General features: G+C 39.1%; 1 protein-coding gene across 3 annotated transcripts in view; it reads right to left on the reverse strand.

Annotated features, from left to right (window-relative positions):
- Window positions 1–4,413: 4,413 nt before the first annotated feature.
- Window positions 4,414–23,772, reverse strand: part of fz2 (frizzled 2) — an 86,341-nt gene continuing 66,982 nt past the window's right edge. For all 3 annotated transcript variants that reach the window (XM_011068160.2, XM_011068239.2, XM_011068082.2), the window contains exon 2: window positions 4,414–11,219. In XM_011068160.2, the coding sequence (XP_011066462.1) occupies window positions 8,863–11,193 (2,331 nt within the window). In that variant the 5' untranslated portion in view covers window positions 11,194–11,219 and the 3' untranslated portion in view covers window positions 4,414–8,862. The remainder of the gene's footprint in view (window positions 11,220–23,772) is intronic.

Below are 23,772 nucleotides of genomic sequence, written 5' to 3' on the forward strand. Positions count from 1 at the left end.
GCAGTTGCCCAAAGCGCGTTGAGATGCTGGCTAAAATCGTCCTCGCTGTGTGTGGGCGCCGTAACTACGTTCCGCACTAACAGGTTCGTTATGGTCCGACCGTGAAGTGCGGATCGTCAAACGACGTTGTAAATTCATCCTGATAATGTGGCCGCGCAAGTAATGCGCGTGGCATCTCACCAAGGCACGCGAACGACTGCGTGTGAATAGTGTACTTTATATCATTCCTCGCCGTCCTTTTAACTAAACTAGGTCTTAATAAATGTAACGCAACACCGTAAAGGGATTTAATGCCGTTAAGGCATTCATTTTGACAGCACGAATGTTTTCTTTTTTAAATGAAATTGATGGTTTTTGTAATAACTTGCTTTTCTATAATAATTATGGAATGAACATTTTTTTTAATATATCCAGCTAAATTTTTAGATACTTTAGTAAAGTCATTTTTTCCGTGTACAGTTTTATTCACACGTCATTAATATTATTTTAATATTATAGTTTTGTTATTAAATGTCTATTATATATTCAAGGATAAATATATTTTTTAATCGTATTGGCGTTGTAACATTACTGTATGAAGCATCTTCACATATAAAAGAACATGTTTATTTAATTACTCTCGACTGTTGAATTTAATGTCAACTAGATGTAACTCTGCGTTTTAAGAATATTATTGAATTACTGAAGATGGCCAGATTGTGGCCGAAACGTTTAATGTTTTAATTTATGTAATAACAATTAAATATCACAAACTATAACTTGTGCTGTGGTTTTTTATGCTCTTATTTTTTATATTTTTTAATCAAATAAAAATTAAAAGGTGTAATGTATAATATAGTATTATATACATAGTATTGTATGTGTTTAGTATAGTATTATAACAATACAGTAGAAGAGAGAGAGAGAGAGAGAGAGAGAGAGAGAGAGAGAGAGAGAGAGAGACAAAAGCAAAGACTTGGTACTTGTGAAGACAAAAAATCTTATAAAGTAATATAAATTTTTTAAAATCGTGTCACTTTATAAGATTTTTTTTTCATTTGCAAACATAAGACAAGAAAACAGATATATGCGAAAACTTAAGTATAATAAAGGCATATGCATTATTAAATTAAAATATTGATTGATACACACACTTATTTTCTGCGGATGTACTTCATACATTTTTTGCGATACTATCATTATGTGTCATCAAAGGATTGCACGCCCTTCCAAAATAAGAAAAAAATTAGCATATCTGCTTAAGGGAGATATATATCAAGAGCATGGAAGGGGTTATAGTGTTCAACTGTCGCCACCCTCATTTGAGTAACCGTACATGAATGTCGTAACACGCGATAAAATATCGCTCGTAGAACGCATATATATGCAAACACGCTTCGTTACGCTTTATTTTCCTTCGCTTCGCCACGAGAGAGCGGACAGTTGAAATTATTATATCCCTAAATAAACGCGAACAGAGATGCAGAAATAAGCGCTTTATACAGCTATAATTTTTTATTTTTGAGATTATATGTTTGGTACACGTTTAGCATAAAACACCATACATAGCTTCCGGTTAACTGTTTCGTGCTGCTTCAGAACACGAGATCTGGCGCATTTACCTCCCGCAGATCGATCCACGAGATGTCGGTGACCGAAGCACATCGGAACGTTCCGGGGCGATGAGACGGCTGGTCGAAAAACAGCGATATTGTACCTCCCAGATTTTAGGTTACGAAACTCCTGAAGCACGGAGGCAACGCCCTATGGAAATGATTATTCAACTCGCAATGACAAAGGGGGGGGCGATCGTAGACCGGCTGTGGATGGGGGGGATTATTAATGCTGCCAAGCAATGTCCGAATAACGATGCCCTTCTCGATCTCTCTCTCTTCTTGTGCATCGAAAGTCGTGACGAAAAGATCAATCTGGCCTAAACGCTTCGAAGTCATCCAATGCGAACATTCGACGATGGAATTACGGAAGAGTTAATAAAAAAAAAAACACGTGTAAAAAAAAGTAGCTGGTAATTCTGATGAATTTAATATTTTTTTACTACATCAATTTTTACTTTAATAACTTTTATGTAAAAATAGCTTTTCATCATTTTTCGAAAATTGAAGTTTATTCGGTAAAACAAAGTTTTGTTGTTTAATATGTTATCATTATAAAATTGAAAAATTTAAATTCATATTTATATAGAAATAAATAATGATATTCATAAAATCATATTAACTACATATATTCTGTTCGTAAATATTACATTTTTCATAACGCTCTGGATGATTTTTGTATGCTTCTTTTGCATCGCATGAGAGATAAGTGGAAATAATTATTCAATTAATACGATCTTATGGTAATACGGAGAAGTTGGTCGCCAACCTACGTTCAAGAACAGACAGGGACTGTCCTCTCCCGTTTAATCATTTCCAGAATGAATTAATCATGAGGGATCAGCGACTGCCTATATCCTTCTCGCAATTGCTGCGGGGATTAACGTGCGGCTGATCTAATTTAGAAAGATTTTTCGCCGGAAGGCATTCGACGTATATTGTTCTTTCGGTAATTTAGATTCTGCGAATAGAATGAACGCTTTTCATTCTATGTCATTACGCGACGTTCATTTCAATCGATCATTGATCCAGGTCGACGTGAGGGCAAATCTTTAAAGAATCATATTCCATTCTGATTGTATCATTACTCTCTATATATTATTAGCGCAGAGATTGATTTCTCGGAGAAAAAGAAATCGAATCGCTGCTATCGCGACAGCCGTGCGCGACCTTTGCCATTGAGACAAGGGTTGCTTGTGTACTCTGAAGCTGTATATGGGGTGTTGCAGACGTATGCTATAAATTCTTAGCTTGGATTCTTAGTTCTCTTTAATCAAAATTTGATGAATGACTCTAATTTATCACAGTATACTGTCACTATAAATATCTAATTACGAAATCTTGTTATTTTTATGATAATTCGTACTTTCAACGTGTGTAACTCACAACGGATTCATGAATTTCAATATCTTATAGCTCCAAAATAATTATGCAGATTCTTGTAAAAAAGATTGACTCTCTCATTTGATCGAAGAATTTGTAGAAAGGACAGCAATGGTTCTATGACACCCTCTACGTATGCATGTATACATAAAGAATGTTCAAATGCAAACATAACGATCGGCCGATATTTGATATCGCCAATGAAACTTCCAGTTTATGACTCCGCGGAGTCGATATAGCGCTATTATGCGACGTCTTTCTTTTCTCGGACAATAATAATTCGCGTCGAGATTATAACGACGGTGCGCGTTTATTTCAATAACGAGGCGCGATAAACGTTTGTCCCGTGACTCATAATTTAAATTAATTATAGACGGAGAAGCGAGTTATCGGACGAACTATAGTTATCGGAAAAAACGAAGAATACGTGGCTAAATAGCGCAAACCGCGCTCAAAATGGTAGAATAATTAATATTCCACGCTAAATCGGTTATAAAAATTTTATATTTCAAATTTTCAGATCTTCTGCCATAAAATAAACACGATTCAAAATTAATCTTGCACTATTGTTTAATTCTGTACCCTTTTTTGGTCTGCGTGAAAAATCTGCAACTTACAGCTCAAAATATTATAAATGTTTATTTGTCAATCGCGTAAAGGATCTCCAGACTTTATTAAAGTATTAATATTATAAATGGATCTTAGTGTTCTCGTAAATAAGTAACTTAGATTACTAATTTAGTCAGACATTGCTAACTGTGAAATGATTAAAAAGCTGGCTGTATTTCTGGATTGCCATCCCTTAATGATTTAGAAAAGTTGTTCAATAATTTCAGTGCCTAAATAGCGAATATCTCGAGCAATTTCCACATAATTAATTGAACATTAATTTTGTGACGCAAGGAACGTCGTTCGTTCGAAGTACTTACGATATTACGACAATGGTATTTCATCACAGCGATGCTTTCCGTCTATGACAATGTTGTGACGATCCAATTAGAAGCGATGTGTAACTCGATCGGTTGATCAACATAATTACGGACTACAGGACAGATCTTTATCTCTTGTCCCAAGTAGCCAGACTGCAAACGCATAACCTTCGGAGTGAACCATAAATTCGAACCGCACCCCTTCTGCTAGTAGTCTCCTTCCTCTTCAGCCCCATTACCCGTGACTCACGTTACGGGGGTGGTTTACTCCCGACTTGGCTGGCGATGTGCCCAATGCAGTCGTTGTCTTCTTATCAAGGTTGTACGAGGAATATGAAACTTTGTAGCAGCGATGCGCGATGTAACTTTATAAATTGAATAAAACAACGTGAATATTTCCTCTTTAAGGTACATCAGATAAATTAAAATTTAAGTATGTGTCAAATACTTATAAAAAAAGGATTTATAATTCTCCACATGATTGCTAGAATAATTTCGATACTGTAATGTAAACAGCATAATTACGAATTTATTTCAATAAAGTTTTCACAAAGAATGAAAAAAAAAGAAATGTTACGAATATAAATATATAATTATACACAAAGTATCTCGAAATTTGCGAAGCAAAGAATTACAATAAAAAAGCTTTTAAAAAATTAAGTAAAAAAATTCTTTGTAAAGTTATTTTTATTTTAAGCATTTGTGTGAAATCATAAGGATTTAAATAGCCAATAACAGGCCTCGTTTAAATGGATAACGTTTAAACGCTAAAGTGCGCGCTAAATTATCATACGTGCGATTTATAGACAGGTGATTATCTAAACGTAATTTGTAATTGGCTATATTCAAATCTCTATATCTCAAAACTATTGAAATAAAAATATACACGTAACTTTTTTATTTAATTTTTCAAAAATCTTGCTATAAGATTTTAATTCGTTAATTTCGGAGCATTCTGTATATATACATATACATAAAAATTATAAGTAAAAAATAATTATCCAAAGAATTATTCAACTTAAAAATAAATTGTTTTTGCGGTAAACAGCAATTAGAACGCAGATTTATTCGCGAGACATGAGATACCGATACATTTCGATTCCATTACATACGTATAAAAAAAAACATAGAAAACTCGAGTAAAAAAAAATAAATAAGTCGAGACAGGAAAGTAAAGGTCATCATCAAAAGGAAGACAGAAACAATTGACGCAGAGAAACTAAATAATAATAAAATGTATTAAAAATCGTATACATTTTGGATATATACGCGTATTATATGTACACGCGGCCGTGTTATATATGTATATAAATATATATAATATATATTTTATATATATATATATATAAACATATACATATATGTATATAAATAACTATATACGTATATTTTTATATTTTTGGAACCGACAGCGGTAAATTACACCTATGGTTACTATGGCAACATAAAAATTGTACAGAGCGGCCGATGGCAACCGCGTGTAAAATTCGTCGCGCAATCCAGAACGTAAATAATTGAATGAGAGAAAACGCACGGATAAAAACTAAAGAAGGGAGACAAAGAGAGACTTTGATATCGTATTTTAGCATTGCGAAGAATAAGCGGAGTGGTAACTCCGTACACTACTCGAAACACACTCGTAATACACACAGTACTCTCATTTTTATTGACAATTAGTGTGACAAAAAGTGGCTTATACAAATACTTATAAAGATACCTCTTATCGGTTTCTCTACGCCACTCCTTAATGTCGCCTATCGAATACTCTTCAATATCCGCGGAAAAAATCGCATTTCCAGCATTTGCACTCCGAATTTACATTCTTTGTTCTTCTCTTTCTTTCGCTTTCGTATGAACGCGATATCGCTCACTTCTTCCCCTCTCTTCGATCATTGGCGTGATATGTGGACACTAATTAATAAGACATCTTTACTCCCACTAATTTACAACATTACGTGTGTATGTTTCCGTTTTGGCAAAGGTTTCTAAACCGTCTAAGACACACGACGGTTAACACATTTAACATATTCACTGCCACGTCATACATGTCATATATGAATAATACTTCTTGTTATTGAGAACGTTCTATCATTCAAATAACATTCGAATGACACGAAATTTTCGTAAGAAGTTATTCAATGATATTTTGTAAAAGAGTATAAATTACAAAAGAACATGCGTTTGGCAATCTGAGAATTGGGCATGAATTTGAGTGTCACTTACATACGAATGATGTGGCAGTCAATATGTCAAATTGTATGAGGCAGTTTTCGTTTTTCAGTTCTTTTGCTTGTGCTCTGCGCTCGCAACATCTCGTAAAGAAATACAGCGGGTAGTGATCCAAGATTGTCATACCATACGCTTTATCTATGCATTTCCATCTTTATCTAAAGTTCAAAATAAAAAATTTCGCGTTATTGCCTTATAATAATTCTTACAGGGCTACACAGATCCCTGAGTCACGATAAATATATTATCTAAAATTTCCTCAAATTGTGTCATATAAAATTTATTTATTTATTACGTCCGATCGTAGTTCGCTTACGAGATGCTGTAAAATTTTCCGATTCCGCTTTCTCTCTACGACTTCGATTTCCGGTACTAGAAAAGGTTCTGGATTAACGATATTGCTAGTGACTGACATCGTCACGCGTATAATACGTACTTAAGGGTTGTTACTTCCGTTGTATCTCGCGCGTAATCTCGCTTGGGGACTATTTCTAGATCATCGGGATTTACATAAGAATTACATACGCGCGCGTGTATAATTTTCCTCTACTTACTATGCTTCGGGGTGAACGTAGATTTCCTTTTGCGCTCCTTCGCGTACGAAGAAGGGTTCTCTCGCCCTTTTACGTGCTCACGCTATCACGTCGTTCGCCCTTCGCGACACGTGCGCAAAGGAGTCGATCACTACGCAAAGTACAGTAAAAATAAAAAACGTCGCGTCTCTTACTCTCCATTATTATCAGTTCCGCACGAGCTGGTGGACTATGCGAACGCAACAAGAGAGAGTGCGATACGCTCTTACTTATGATATAAAAAGTTTCGAACTAGTACACCAACATGTGTTAAATGACGTGTGATCTTCGCGAGGCAGACCTATGTATATAATATATTTGTATTACGCATTTTGTGGACGCGTGATGAATCTAGTTGCGCGACGATTATCCGCTCGTGGCAACGATAACTACTACTTCAATTCTACTATTGTGAAATTAGATTTAAATCTGTCAAAATTATCGATTAGTTGAATAGTGTTGTGTAATCTAAAATTATAAATTTATTAACTTAAAAAATTATGTAACATATGATATGTATATGATTTGAGATAATTTACAAATATTTATAAACTAAAAAAATTTCAACAAAATAAAATATATATGCCAGATCTCGTCAATCTATCTCGAATTTTCATTAGCAGAGATGAGATTTACCGAATTTTAACAGTTCAATCTTAAGTTAGAAGTAATTTTACAAATTCTGATTTTGATTAATGGATTCTAATTAAATAAAATAAAGGATATATCTGATGTAATTATTCAATAAACTGGAAATTGAATATTATCTTGAGAAAAATTGGCGAAAGCGGCGTATATCACGTTGCATAACGCGGACTAATGGACTTTTTTGTCTGCATCGAGTGCGACGAGTTTTGTCTGATAACTGCTCGTGAAAGAAAATGACAACATTTGCCACAAGCGTGATCGTCTTTTGCGCCTCAGTACTCTACAATGAGTCTGGCGATCGTTTTATTTACAGCATCGACTAACATCTAAGAACAATATTTACAGTTGTCCATCCTGCCTAATTTGTTACTTTAGCGTTTATCCTGTACACTGGTTTTTCCTTCATTGCATCTATTGCGGTGGCGGCCTACTTTCAGTTGAAACTACTTTCACAATTTCGCGACCCTTCGATCGTGAAGGGTGGCAGTGATAAAGAATTAGTCAAGAAGAGGGATATCTCCCGGAAAGAGGGATAGCTTTCAGCTCACGATATCGAGAGGCCATAGCAGTTTTCTCTCTTCTGGGAAAGGGAAGGAAAAAAAGTAGGCTGCCGCTTTTTTCGCGTACGCATCGCATCCGTGTGTGCATCCCCAAACATGGCTCTTTAATGGCTAGATTAGATAAATAGACGAGACGATACACGTTAGACGGACACGTTGACGGGCTTTACGAGCACCGCCTTACAAGAATGTAAGAAAGATTAGAGAGAGAGAGACAGATAGATATGGATAGATATGGAAAGATAGAGAAATCAATCGACATCGTTCACCATTTATCGTACGCACGCACATACATTCTTGCGTACCACTCATTGAATCTTTCTTCTAATCACAATCTCACTATACCGCGACACTCGAGTGATCCTCCCTATCGATAATATCAAAATGCATCGCTTCGTATCAATCAAAATTCATCCTTTCATAGAACACAGTTTCTTTGATTTGACTGGCAAGATGAAGGCGCCGAAGAAATCGCCGATTCGAACTGAAGAGAGGATTCCTTGAGATTCCCGCGGAAGAAGACACGTACAGGCTAATACGTATATCGGGTAATCAAGAAGCACCGCGGCCGCTCATCGTCCATCGCGCAAAGTTGACATATGCGCCCGTCGACACTAAACGCCAGGCCGCTGAATCGTTCAATCTTATGTGCACCTCCATGTGATACCTTTCATACTTCGGTAGCTTGCGTGTAAGATGGCGCGATGCCATGCGCCGGCGTCAGCGGCCCCGTCGTGGACGCGAGCGACCTCCTGGAGTAGATGGTCGCCGCCGAATGAGGCGTATGTGGCGCCGTATGCGGCGCCGGGTGCGGCGTCGCGTTGTGCCTGCGCGAGGCCGAGGCGAAGGGCTAGATGGGCCCGTAATTGCTGAGGGCGGAAGGCCTCTCTTGCTGCTGTGACTCGACGCATCCAGCGGTATTCATATCGCCCCCCGCAGACTGGTGACGTCATACGTGCGAAAGAGGGGGTTGCTTGAGTACATGGTGATGTAGATGATGTTGGGACGCGCTGGCGACGCTTCCTGGGGGCAACAGAGCGCTGCCCGGACCTGGCGCTGATGGGTACGGCATCGCGATCCCTCGACCTACGACTCCTTTGATACCAATACTGCTGCCGATACCGCTGCCGACGCCGGTTACACCGGCTACCATCCCAGCACCGGCGCTCATGTGACTGCGATCGCCGCCGAACAAACGCCTCCATAGTCGTTTCCAAGAATCGACCGTCTTGCCACTCCAGATCCAGACTCCTGAGGTAATGCCGACTGCGAGAGCCATGAAATATTTCAGCATTAGAATGGAGTATAGCGGTCTTGTCCGTGGATGACAAGGACACGCCAGAGAACTGAGCCATTCATCCCGTAGAGCTGACTCGTACATATGACAGCCTAACACCACGCTGGCTGGTAATGTATAAAGAACGCTAAACACACCGATCCGTATCATCAGTTTTTCCAATTTGTCCGCCTTGGCTCCAGGTTGACGTTTGATCACCGATCGAATTCGGAAAAGGCTCACGAAACCAGCCAGAAGAAAAGTCGTGCCCAGCAGAAGGTAGACGAATAGAGGTGCTAGGATGAAATTACGCACCCCCTCGGGAGCAACTGTACAAACTCCTGCTACCGGATCACCGGCGACGCCACCTGCGACATATGCCCAAACCGTTTGTACAGTTGGGGCCAGCCACGCCACTAGATGGAAATATTGCGAATACGATGCTATCGCCTCGTTGCCCCACTTCAAACCTGCCGCGAGGAACCATGTAAATGCCAGAATCACCCACCACACTGATGAAGCCATGCCAAAGAAGTAAATCAGGAGGAAAACGGTGACACAGGCGCCTGGACCCTGAGCGCCCGATTTCAAAGCCGGACCGTCGCAGGCGATTTCTTCGTGGCCAAACACGCTCCGCGACAAGTACCCCAAGGATACGACGAAGTAGCAGGCTGACAGGAAGACGATCGGTCGCTCAGGATATTTGAAACGCTGGGTGTCGATTAAGAATGTGATGACGGTCACGAGAGTGCTGGCGGCGCACAGGCCGCTCCAAAGCGCCAGCCAGACGGCCGCGAACTCGCGTTCTTCGTTGGTGAGGAACGCGCCGCGGCATGGTAGGGCACAGTTCTGTACCCCCGCGATCTCCTGGATGATACTTCGGCCGATACCTCCCATCGATGGCGGTGCTGGCGCCGGCATTATCCCACTTACGGCTATGCCGGCCAGACCAGCCCCCGCGTTGACCCCGGTGTTGCCGGTCCCGATGACGCTGCTGCTGACGGCGCTTATCGGTCCTGATATCCCCGAACCACCCGCCCCCAGGGGCACGAGGGGCGCTCTGCATCTGCACGCGCAATCCCTCGTCCTCTCCCCCGGGGGGTGCTGGCAGTTTTTTTGATTCTTGCCCGGCTTACAGCGGGCCGGTTGCGAAGTCTTGCTGGGCCGTGTGGGCCGCGCTGGCGGCCCTGGTGGTCCTGGGACACCGCTGCTCACCGCGCCACCGTTACTACCAGGACCTGTACTAGTGCTGGTGTGATTATCCTGTTCCATGCACAGGTTCTCCGGATCACCGTGATATGGCAGACGCTCGCATGCCATTCTCTCTGGCCAGGAGAAGCCGTATTGTTGCATCAAAGGCGCGCATCCTGTTCGCGCTCGCTCGCACACGCTGCGACATGCTGGCAGTGGTTTCGTATACTCTGGTAGGCAGATCGGTGCATACATGGAGCACAAGAAGAACTTGAGATCCGCTGAACATTTGATCTCTACCAACGGCCAAAATTGGTGCACTTCCAAGCCGGCCTCATCCTGCGTGTCGTGGTTCAATTCATTCGGCATGATGGTAAGATTATACCCGATACCGCGGCACATAGGAATTGTGATCTCTTCGCATCGACCCTTCCCGTTGCCGGCGTTGCCGCCTCCGATACCGGAATGTCCACCACCTCCTCCATTTATAACGGAATGGCTACCACCGACACTACCGCTGACACCTCCAACGCCATTACCGTTTCCAACACCACCAACTCCGTTGCCGTTAGAACTGGAACTGTCGGATACCACGCCGATCACCGATGACGACGAGGATGAGGAACTGCCGGACGAGGATGAAACTCCTGATCCTGAGCCGACGATACTACCCATCGGATTTATTGCCGATTCCGGTAATACATTCGAAAACGTCGTCGCGAACACAAGTAACGTTAACAGACTCGTCATTGTTCGTGTAGGAAATAACTTCGTCCGTCGCGCCGGTCTCATGTTCAAGAATGTTCGACTCATGGCTGCTTAGCTGGCATAATGGCAGTCTGCAACAGAAATTAAAGAGTACCATTTTATTATTAATGTTTCTACGGCAAAATTTGCATTGTGAAAAGTATAAGGGCTCAATATGCAAGTGAAGTGTTACATTTCTTTCAATAGTTTTTATTACATTAATTTGTATAAATAAACAAATTTTCTATATTTAATATACAGTAAAATAATTAACGTATTTATCAAATGTTTAGAAACATTAAATATGTATTTTACATGTATCTTTTATATTAAAAATATAAAAAAGTTATTTAGTCATATGAATTCATGTAATGCAGGTACAGAAATAAATGTATATAATAATAAGATTTTTTTACTGAAAATTTATAGCCTTCTATATTTGATTCACCATATTGATTTGAGCTATTTAGTTTTCAACGGTTACTTACAGTTACACAGAGAGGATAAATTCACGAATATCAAGAGAGCTAACATCAATTCTCGCTAATAACTCATTCTGCGAATAACGCGAATCTCGTCGGACGAGGGAGTAGTATTTACCAGAGATAGAGTATTCATCACGTTTCAGAGAGACTGGGCGTTCCGAGTAAGTTCGAATTTAATCTCGAAACGAGAAGCGCGATTCTGCCAAGATCGGTTGGCAGAACGTATGCGCGAGTCTTGCTTCGTTTGCAATTCGGACTACCAAAAGCAGCATGGTGCCGGTTTCAGTAACTCCGGGGCGAGCCGCACCGCGTGTATTCGCTCTTTCGTAAAAGTCCGAGTCCAGCGATCGATGCCTAAATAGCTGGCCGGCGCGGGATGCGTCTGGCCGCTCGCTGAGGCTCGCTCGCTCGTCCGTTCGGTCGACCTTAACGAGCAAGGGCGTAGCGTTCGAATGTCTCGTACATAAATCAACGTCGGTGCTTCGATCGCTAGATACCCGGTTTCGAAACCGGTACGCCTCTCACAGAGCTGTGGGGTGTTGGCTCGAGAGGATAAATTCACGAATAACAAATAACCAATGAAGAATAGAATTTTATTCTTATTTATTAATAAGGATAACTCTATTCGAATAAAATCTTTCTGTGTGTTACCAATAAATATCGCGCTCAAATAAAATTTCATTTAAATTTTGATGCATTTAGATTGTAAACAATATCAAAGTGTGTGGAGTGTAAAGAACTTTTTTTAATTTGCAAACAAATTATCATTAATTGTTATTGGTACTTTATTAAATTAGGATTAAATTTTCATCATTTCCACGAAGATAGAAGATAAAACTAATATTTTTTATACATACGTATCATTTTAAATATTTATTTGCATCAGGATTGTCATAACTTCTTCATCCTAAATTCTACAACTTTGCTCTGATTTTCAGAGAAAATTTCACAATTTCATTTTCTCTGATGTTTTCAATAATATTTTGAAATTGTTTGTCCTGATTCGAAAACCATCAAATATTTTATTGAGGGAGCAATTTAATATAGCAATGTAAATTGCTATTAATTAAGTGTCGACACTGCTTGCATTTGATTGTTGATAATATTCCAAAACTGTGTAGTACGTAATGTACGCATATTAAATTTCTTTAAAGTCAAGAATTAATATTCTAATTTTCCAGAAAATTTTGCAAAATTCCCTGATAATTTTCTCTTCCCTTTATTTCCAATTTTGTGGCCAACCTGCGGTAATGTAAGTGAATAAAACTTTATCCAAATAACGAGAGAAATAAAAATTTATTCAAAGAATGCATTGTTCCATGGAGGATCGAAAGTTGCCGGAGGAAAGGGACCGGTGGAAGCACAAAAGGCTAAAAGGTACAGCGAGAAAGGACGAAGAAAGATGAGAAGAAGAAAGAAAGGAGAGAAAGAGGCAGAGAAAGGGATCGAAGCACACACAGTCATGGATCTTATAATAGTCGACCCGCGGAAAACACGTGACCGGAGCGAAATGTTATCGTAGGAGGCGGTGTTAGTTTTACCGTTTGTTAACTGCTAGCGCCTCGACGCGGGCGTCGCTATTTATAAGACGCCGTCGCGGTCGACGTACATGTACCCGCGTTCGGTATTAAGGGAGGTGAAGTCCCTCGCTACGTGTGTGGCTCGAATCCCCGATACGGCCGATTGGCGTGCGCGCGGTATAACGAAATGCACCGGCGAGGCGAGATGCATCCGCCGCGCCGCAGCTGCGCGGAAGCGAGGCGGCCCCCGATATGCCTCTCAATAGAGACGTGTGTGCGCTTTTGATTTTCGCTTCGTTATGGAGTTCGCTTCGGAGCATCGTTGAACCCGTCAACGACGGGCATTATCGGGGATCTCCCTTCGATACGATCCCCGCTCTGTCTGACAATATTACAGAGAATACGTTTATTATGAATCGAAGCGCGCGCAGCGCGATTGCATCGTAATGAATACGCGCGCGTCGATCATGTATAATCATCAACGGCCGTCTATGCTTTTCATCCGTCGCATTTATAAGCTTCACGCGTATCTCGCCCAATCGTTATCTCATCGTTTCGTTATAAAAGTAACTACCTGATCACTTTGGCGACGATACTAGAAAAATTCCTTTCATTCGTCTTTTTTTTTTACAGGATATAATTGCATGACCGATATATATATATACCACGATATATACGGAGAACTATTATACATAAAACTTACTCAACGAAATAAATATCCATTAATGTATTGCATAAAGTAGCTAGAGGTAATATGAGGGAGATAGGAGAGGGATCTCGGTAATGAATCACTTTTAAAGCCTCGCCCCTGTTGCCTGGGATATGCGGGATGCTGGGCAACGTTGTTTGGGTTACGATACACTCCTCTTTTATGGAAATTTTGTGCTCTTTTTGCTCTCCCACGTCTATCCTCGCTCATAACTAGTTTCTGCGAATAGCACGCGTTTACATAAGCGCAATCCATTTGCCGTCAGCGTCGCGACAGCTAATTAAAAGTTTATACATATTAATATCCCGCAAGTCCTTTCTCAGTCATTTATTTACATTTGCTGTCACTCGGTTGATCGTTTCGAGGATGAGGTCGATTCGCTTTGGCCGCGAGAAGAAAACACATCGATGTAAAGCGTGAAAGGCGCGCTTCGCGCGTTAAAATAGCGATTTGTACGCTGTCAATCCGTCTCTTTGAGACTCGATTTTCGCAGCGACGAGGGAAGTTGGGGTTACATTCGGGGTTTGTAAAAAGGGAGGCGTAAGCGCGTGTGTAGCAGCTCGCCGTGATATCGCGCGTTTCTTCGCAAACGCTCCTAAAGGTACGTAAATCAAAACGCGACGAGATTTATGGCGAGGTATGGATAAGGTATGCGTTATACTTCCTCGTTAGATGGTAAAACTGACGGCGGTCAGATGGTGTCGGGTTTTATATCAAATCGCGCGTCTCACAAGCATTAATCACGAATTCACTTTGTTCATGTCCCCTGCTTGCCTCCGCGGAGCTAAGAAAAACAAGGAACGAAACCCGTCGAGATTCATTTGCTTGTCCTTTCAATGATCTTGCATCACCGTTCGAAAGTTTTCACTGTCGTTCGTAGAAATAACTCGAGAGATTTAACTGTATGCTAACTATGCGATGAACACTGTCGCAATTAACATCGCGCATAAATTCTACGCGAGTCGCACAAGAAATCTTCTCCCAATTATGCTAATTTCTTTCTCGATTTAACGAGTTGTAAAAAATTCTACAGTGACAGAATTAATGTTTCACGCAGAGTTTCGGTTTATTATAGGAAGAATGTCAGAGATCCGTGGCGATCATTTCCATCGCGAAGGAGATACACATAAAACTGTAATTAATTTTAATCCCATTTTAAAGCGCTAAGCTTTCATTTTTTAAATTATCTCAAGAATCTATTTTCGATTATAAATATGTAAGTAAAAAGTTAAAATAATACATTATTAAAAACATATACAATAAATTATTACAAATTTCTAATGCCTATTTGAATTAATGTGCTTCAATTTTAACCTTATTTCAAAGAAACTAGAAAAAGATCTGCAGCTGTAAGGTTAATTTTCAGATAGACTTTAGTAAAACTATTCTTCGTAAATTCGTTTCTATTATTATTATTGTGTATTTTTTGTACAAGAATTTCTTCTAATAACAATTTATGTATTTGCCGGATGAAGAAGCGGATCGTGCCGCTGAAGAAACTTCCGTTCGAGATATGGAGTAACAATTTTGGCGTGAACAGAGCGTTTGACGTACAGCGCATATATACATATCTCTCGGGAAGTTAACTCACGCATAGTTTACGCGCGCAGCAAGTTCCTTCTGGTATCTATCTTTCCCGACGAATCCGGACATCTAAACTTGGCCTTCGAACGCACGCTCTCCTTCTGGATGAGTTTATTAACGGTGCAACGTGCAGAGCGTGTGCGAGGGACAGAAAGGGAGAGCCTAAGTCGCGCGAAAGCACCGATAACCGGAACTATTTGTTAGAGCCCCCGGGTGTGATACGCACATTCGCGCCCGACAACATGTACTTCGGTCCTTTATGCGAATATAAAGCATGCTTTCATGCATTTCGAACGCCACGTTCTGCCGCGTGCCGTAATATACAGGGTGTTTCGTACGATCTCGTCGTCTCATATAATATTTCGCAGCGAGGAAAATCAAAGTTACCAAAATCACTTTGACGATCAAATAAAATTATTCTCAGATCTGTACCTAAATTCCCAGATACTTTAGCAAAGCCATTCTCTTTTCGTGTAATTAAAAATTGTCATTACGACGATCAAATCGATGGTTAAAAAAAAAAAAAAAAAAAAAACTAAAATTTGTAGTTATAAATTTCCTCAAAAGAATACGTGGCTGTGAGGAATAGCGATGGAAGATGTATGTATATTACTTCATATTTGTCTAATATATTTATTTCTTTATTTATACATTTAATGTATCAGATATACTTTGTATTTTTTGCGATGCAACGTGGTGGTGGTGTGCAGCTCGTACATCTTTTTTGAAAGTGATTGTAGGACAGCAGTCTCGCCGGTAAAAAGTGCGGAAGGTATTCCCAATATCGCGTGCGAGCCTTTGCTGTTAAAATACGGTCTTTCTTCCCTTCGTGTATCCGCTATGCGAAACTGCGCTGTTACTCGAGTCGTGCGCGATTCCCAGAATACACGCGTAAGATCGGATTTACCAAAGCCTGCGTGAAAGCGGCACATTTGCCACGGTATACGTGGTGTTCCATTAAATTTTCGTCAAACCACGTACGTATTCTTTGATCAATTTGACGTTGGCTTTCCCATCGCGACAACTTGAACGGAAAAAGTAATTATTGATTTAATTAATCTCGAAAATTGCAGAAACTTCTTATCGACGTTCAAGAACCGCAAACGAATAACGAAGTGCCATTCTTCAATCAACTTCGAAGAGCGTCTATTTCAGCAGAATCACCATTGCAATTTTATCAGAGATGTTCGATGTAATCGAATATCGTTGGAATAAAATACAATTTTCCTCGTATATTTTGTTTTGCCCGCGGTTAGCTATTTGTATTTGTAATTGCACCGACGCGACGTGGCAAACTGCAAACCGCTCGTGATCCATCACCTTCCATCTCCTCTATTTTCACCTCAACGCTGCTCGAGCGTGATAAAGAACGTGCAGCAACCGATGATGCATCGCTTCGTTCAATCAGGGCACTCGATAATCGCACCATTGAGTTACCATCATCATGTGTATCCGCATCATCCGCACACCGAGACACACGTGACAAACGTATCATTTGTCCAAGGAGATGCAATTCCGCCTGTAATCGTCGACACGGGTGCTTGTCGATTGCGCGCGAAGTGGATCTTGTTATAACTATTTCCTGTGCATGCCTTGAGTTTCCTCTAGTCTTGCTGTACGTTCTGTTCGATGTGAAACCGGAGATGATCTTTCTCGCGAACAAGCACGCGCTTCGCACTCATCGCGTTCCCAACAATCATCGCGCTTAATACAGCGAGCAGTAATGCGAGAACAGGCTTCTTTCGCGCGAGCAACAACGTTATTGGACATTTTTCTGTTCTGTGATACGTGAAAGTCCGACTGGAAAAGTCGATGTACTCGCTGAAGCGTTTTTGTGTTATCGAGAGCAAAACTCGCTTCAAAATAACTCGCTTTCATAATTTTAATTCTCTGTCAGTCATGTAGAATTGTGCATGCGATCTTTTGTAAGCGATCGGGAACTTTAAGCTTCAGTGCAGATTTTTTATATTGTTCTGGACTGAATAAAAAATTTGAAAAAATTCTTGCATACTTGTGAAAGCTTAAATGAGTTTTTACTTAGAAGTCGGATTATATTTTACAGATTAAAATTTACTTGCCACAATCCAAATAGCAATTGTGCCTTTAAAATTCAATTTGGCCGGTGCAGGATTAAAAAAAAATGCCAAAGTATTAGTAGTATATTACAAAATATCTGATCATTTTCTATTAAACATTTCATCAAATGTAAATTGAACAGAAAATTCAAGTTAAAAAATTTCAAACCTTAACTCTAAAATAATCGGTATTCGCTCCAAAATTTTCTTAATTAATATTTACACATACTGTACTTTATTAATAAATTTTCATTTAAAGTTAACATAATTGAACGATTTTTTTTAAGGATAAGTTTGTAAAAAAAAATATTCACGTCCACTGAAACCGCGAATATCGATTATGGTTAAAATCTTGGATAGACGAAAAAAATCGTCAAACGATGTATAAATAAAAATTCGATTCAATGGTGTCTTTAGCACTGGCGTTACCGTCGTTTGTACAAAGTACTCGGAATCTCCGGTAATAACGTTACAACGTTCTGCGAGGAGAATCCCAATTTGATACACAGGCTCGTAATAATCTCCCGCGGGGTCTGGTAAGCAAGATTGTCATGTCGGGATACCTTTTATCTTCCTATAAAACGACGTAAGAGCGCGCTCGCGCACATTTCGCGGCCGCAAATACACGGGGCGTAGGTAGGTGCTATCGCAAGGTTGGCGATAAACGCGATTCCTTTTGTTCCCGCGCGTTTACAAGCCTGCACACACCTACATACAAGTACTATTCGTACCATACGAGCGCGAGTAAACTGCGGCCGAGAAGGATCACTGATCTCGTCACGCCCCTTTCCCCATCGTTCCACCATCCACCATCCCACCTTCCTTCATCCTTTCCTTCTCTCACACCTTCCGCCTGTGTGTACGCGCGCTAATTAATCAGGGAATGAATTATGGATTCATGCGCTCGCCTAATTGGATCCGTCGCCTCATGGAGGCGCGAAGCGCTCGCAGAAAACGTCCGCTCTTACGATTCTCCTTAGCTTTTGATTGAGAAAGAAAGAACGTACGTTTCACGATAATCGCCGGTTGAATGGATCTGGTTTGAACCGCTATTGCCATTGAAATGAGCTTATCGACAACATATCGTGTACTGCCCGAAACTTCGCATTACGTAAGCATCCGATCCTTACTGATTTCGTCGTTGGCATCGAGAGTTTTATTTGTTTCGCGGATAAGAAGTGAAAAGAAAATTTCGAGGATTAGTTGTTTAATATTGCCTAGCTGATTATGCACTGTTAGAAATTAAAGAAGAAATAGTAACTCAATCCTTTCATTTTTAACTTCTGTATGTGTCAAAATGTAAATCAATCCATTTCTGTAGTTAGTTTTAAAGTAAACGTCGTCCATATTGAATGATATTCATAATCCACTCTTATTTTAAAATGTCAAATGCTAATGCAGCTCTCTGATTGGGTAGACATTTTAAGATTGTACTTAAGATAATTTCAAATATAAGAATATCGATTATGAATACCGTTACATGAATACACCGTTAATACGTGCATTTAATAAATGCTACATTTGAGTTAAATTTAATACATTTTCTTGAGTTAAATTGTTTAACTCCACTGTTTTCAGTCAAATTAACAATATATTGGAGTAATGACCTATAGAAATGATTAAAAATAATTCAAATTGGGTATAATTTGACATAAATTTAACAGTACAAAATTCAGTCATCGCCCCGATACAAATTAATTCCGCCAAAACGAAAACTGCGAACCGTAAGATGTGAAACAAAATGATCTAGATTCTTTGAGTAGCCCTCTTGATCGTTTGATCGTTACTATAAAGAACATGTTAACAAAGAAGTCGGTCGATCCCACCGGGTTCATTTTTCGTTAAAACCGCAACGATGCAGAAAATGTTGGCCGTGTCTTCCACCCGCTATATTCTCGAACGTTCCGATGGAAACGTTGATAAGGTATATTACCCGCTTTGTACCCGGTCATAGAAAGGCTCAGCTCGCGGCTAACTGAAGATGGCAGAAAAGATGAGCGAAGGCAGGGCGGTCCTGCAAGAGCTGTGGAAGATGAACGAGTCGTTGCCACGTTCAGTATTTACTTTTCACGTGCGACGGGCAGCAAAAGCAACGATCATCCAGGCGCGTTTCGACGTCGCGGAGAAGCCAGCTGGAACCGGCCGAGCTGTTCTTCTCGGAGAAAAAGAGAGGCCCTCGCTTCGTCGTCGACGAACGTGAGCGAGACGGAACTTTAAAACCGTAAATCATCGTCCTTACACGCCGCGCGGATGATGCCGCGTGTAGGGAAGCGAGAAAGCAAAGAGAAGCTCGCGGAGGAAAAAAGAGGAGATCGAGAGATAAATGGGTAAACAGGTAGACGGGTGCGTGGAGATAGAAATGGAGGGGTCAGAGAGATATTCGCTGCTCGTTATGCGACTGCTTTTGGATTTAAAAATTCCTGTATATCCGGGACGATCTGTCGCCTACCTGACATGTTGATCCCGAACAAAATATATCCTAAAGAATCTTTCAGGATCTCCCGCGATTATGCGAAACACTCGAGATCACGCAAGGTTCGATTTTTAATTTTCGACGCGCGAGATAACACGATGACTCGACGATATTTATCACAGTAGACAAGAGATCTTTAATTTTAACTTATCGTTTCTGAATGATTATAAGTTCTGTAACTGAAGTTTCGATACTGTATAATTTTTGTTTAACCTTTAGAGAATGTCTATTTTTTTAAATCGTTAAGCTTTTCCTTAAATAAGATTTATTATAATTCAATATTTCATTGTATCCTCTCTCTCTCTCTCTCTACTTCAAAATATTACATAATATTTTGTAATATTATTTTATAATTTTGAGATAAAGAGCAACACTGTAATGGCTTTTCTGTCCTGTGATGTAATTTTCCAGATTTTAAATGTTTCTGGAACACATCTTCATATTCAACAATATAGAATCTGAATCTTTATGATTAGTGACACAACATTTTACAAGGCAACAAACATGAAATGAGTTGATAATGTGCATCGCGCCTCGGAAGGTAGATTCCGCAGTTAACCCTTAATTAAGATGGCAGGAAAGTCCGATTTATGGCAACGGTCCTTTACGAGTCCTCTTAACGCGTCGAGCATAGATAAGCAACTGGCTTGTCGCGTTTACCTTACGAGCGGTCTCGCACCGCTTAATTACTTGTAAGAATTAAATGGCGTGTCGTATGTCTTCGCACAGACTTAAGTGAAAATCTAAAGTCGAGGTAAAAGAAAAAAACAATAACACAATCGTATTATTCTCGAGGAAAATTGTATCAGATACCGAGACCTGTATTTGTATTCCGCGTTAAACGTGATTTCTACTTGTTTCTGAGTCAACTATCTGTTACAAATATCGGCTTTAATGTTACGATTGAGAGAAATGCAGCCAAGAAACTTTTTATAACTAGTTTTTTACAAATGCTGCAGTAATCCAACGGAAATACATTAAATTGTTTGCGTTGTGATTAGTGCTTTGCGAGTTATACTATAATTTTGTTTTGTATTTAACTTCAAATTACGATTTCATTTTAAACGATCTTTTTCATTTTTTTTTAATCTACAATTTTTAATAATAAGAATTTATCATCTTTTATATTATTATCAATCTACTCCTTGTCCTAATGAAATAAATTGCAACGTTCACGAAACGTTGGTATTCCAAGAATGGATATAGACATGAAGATAATCCGCGAATTCTTTACGAATTCTTTACCGATATTTCATCATTTAATTGTACTTTATATACACAAATGGCTAATAATTGATGTCACCTCGTTTTGCTGTGCTGATTACTTTCCGCGCCTTAGAAAGTTACGGCGCTGTGAGTGTGAATGCACGCGCTTTCCACGAGACAAATTGGCGACATTATCGTGACGGCTATCTGCGGAATCCGTTAGTGTTACGATGAGAATCTGACCATTGTGAGAATTTTACAACCGCGATAAAAGATTAATTACGCGATAATTTTCGTACTGAAATATGCGAGTTCACATGGAAAGTTTTACTGAAATATCTAAAAATATAGATTCAGATTTGAAAATAATTTTATTGAATCATCAAAATAATTGTATAGGACGTACAAGTTGATGGAATATCAAAGCTTTTTAAAGTATAATTATGCTTGAGTTTCCTACATAATTATTTTAATGGTTCAACAAAATTATTTTTTTTTCAGATCTGTATCTAGTTTTTAGATATTTCTTTAGTAAAATTATTCTTTCCATGCTGAATGAGATTCATAAAAAAGTAACTTCCGTAGAACAAACTTTAAATATAAAAAATATACAATATTGAAATTAATAAGGAATAAAATGATAATTAATTAAAGAATAAATTATAATAATGGATGAATATAAAATAATAATATTATCAAAGTAATCATACAACTGGTGAAGATGAGCGATCGGAGTGATAAGACTAAGCTGATCGTGATAACACTAACAAAAATAATCGCGAAGGTGAAACGATAGCAAATGTATTGAGTAAGCTGTTACAAGTATTAAAGCCTCCTGGCAATCACGATTCCATAATTGAACTAGTCTGTATCGTGTCTATCCTAATCTGACTTTACGTAAATATTGCAGGGAATCTACAGGAAGGTCAACAAAGGTAAGATACGGTTCGCTCGTTTGAGAATGTTTGCGTTCGAGCCTGTTTGAATTTGAAAATCAATTTCCCAGTAGCATACGATTATCACTTCTACATTTCTACGAATAAGAGATTGTCCAATTTTAATGAACAAAAACCTATTCAGTCTCTCCTATCCATTTTTCATTACATTTTGTATTACATGAAAAAATTTAAATAATTAAAATCAAAGCGAATTAATACTAGTTATTAAATATTTACATAATGTTAGTTTATTTAAAGTATAACTAATACACTTCTTGCCTGACTTTAGAAAAATTCTGCACTAAATACTAATAGCATCAAATTTTCACATAAAGCATCAAATAAAGTAATATTTATATTCCTGCTATGGTCATCATCTCTATCAAACACTCAACATTAAACGTAATCATCTCCTTCCCAGCTGACTTGTTTAACACGAAATTCGAGATAAACGCGAGATGAGAATTCAGCGGGCTTGTACAGCGGTAAACGTTGCGGCCGGAATGCAGGGCGGAGAACGGCGAGAATTTCTTCGTTCAGGGTTCGCAGCTGGCTCCCGCTCGGTCGACGCCAATGCAAATCGCTACCGATGCATCACGGAGCTGTCAACCGTTCATTGCGTTCGCGATAAAGTTTCCCCGTTCGTCGTCCGCTTCAACGGGCCCGAGGCCCGGGGAGAAACAGGTCGGGCACGACCGATACGCAACGTTTGCGTCGTCCCTGTCTAACGTGCCTAACGTGGAGCAAATCCAACCACGTTTACACGGATTATCTGCAAACCGACGAGATAAAGTACATAACTCGATGTCGATGCACGATAATATTTTCAAATGTCCTTCGTCAAATATTATTTCAAACTGAAAAATAAGATCAAAATCTTAAAAACATATCTTTCTGAAGGTTCTTTCAGATAAATCTAATCGTACAAAATAATTTAATCGTGAAAATAATTTTCTTGAAGTAATAAAGTAATTACATGGGAATCTGTATAATTAACTTGATATAAATAGTAGCAACAAAATTATTTTCAGATCTGTATCTAACTAAATTTTTAAATACTTCCAGCAAAACCGTCTTCTTCGTGTAAAAGTGGCTAGACCATAGCTTATGTATTTTTAAGATTTATAACGTCAAGAGAGGTGACAGAAATTACTTTATATACTTCGTAAGATCTTAATCAACTTTAGCAAGTAAACCGCAACTTCAGCAAGTCGATTACGCGACTGTATTAAAGATATTAAATTCGTATTTTTTGCATAGCTTTAGGATAATCTTTTTCTGGCTGTCGAGGAAATTCTTACAAAGATTATTATCGCTGATTGTGCACTGAGAGAAAAATGTTTGGTATTTGTAACTATAATTATAATTATTACTGCTATAATAATAATAATAGTAACTATGTATATAGTTGGGCAACCTAAGATGACTATAATTATAGTTATTATAACCATAAACTAATTGAAATTATCATAAAAATGATTCAAGTGACTATAATTTTTTAGTTATATTTTGGGACAACCATATTTTTTATAACTATAAAATTATAGTCACTTGAATCATTTTTATGATAATTTCAATTAGTTTGTGATTGTAATAACAATAATTATAGTCATTTTAGGTTGCCAACTATATTTGTTATAACATTTGTTGCAGAA

The sequence above is a fragment of the Acromyrmex echinatior genome, chromosome 2, assembly GCF_024713525.1.
Source record: "Acromyrmex echinatior isolate Ae372 chromosome 2, ASM2471352v2, whole genome shotgun sequence".
In the NCBI taxonomy this organism is placed as follows: domain Eukaryota; kingdom Metazoa; phylum Arthropoda; class Insecta; order Hymenoptera; family Formicidae; genus Acromyrmex; species Acromyrmex echinatior.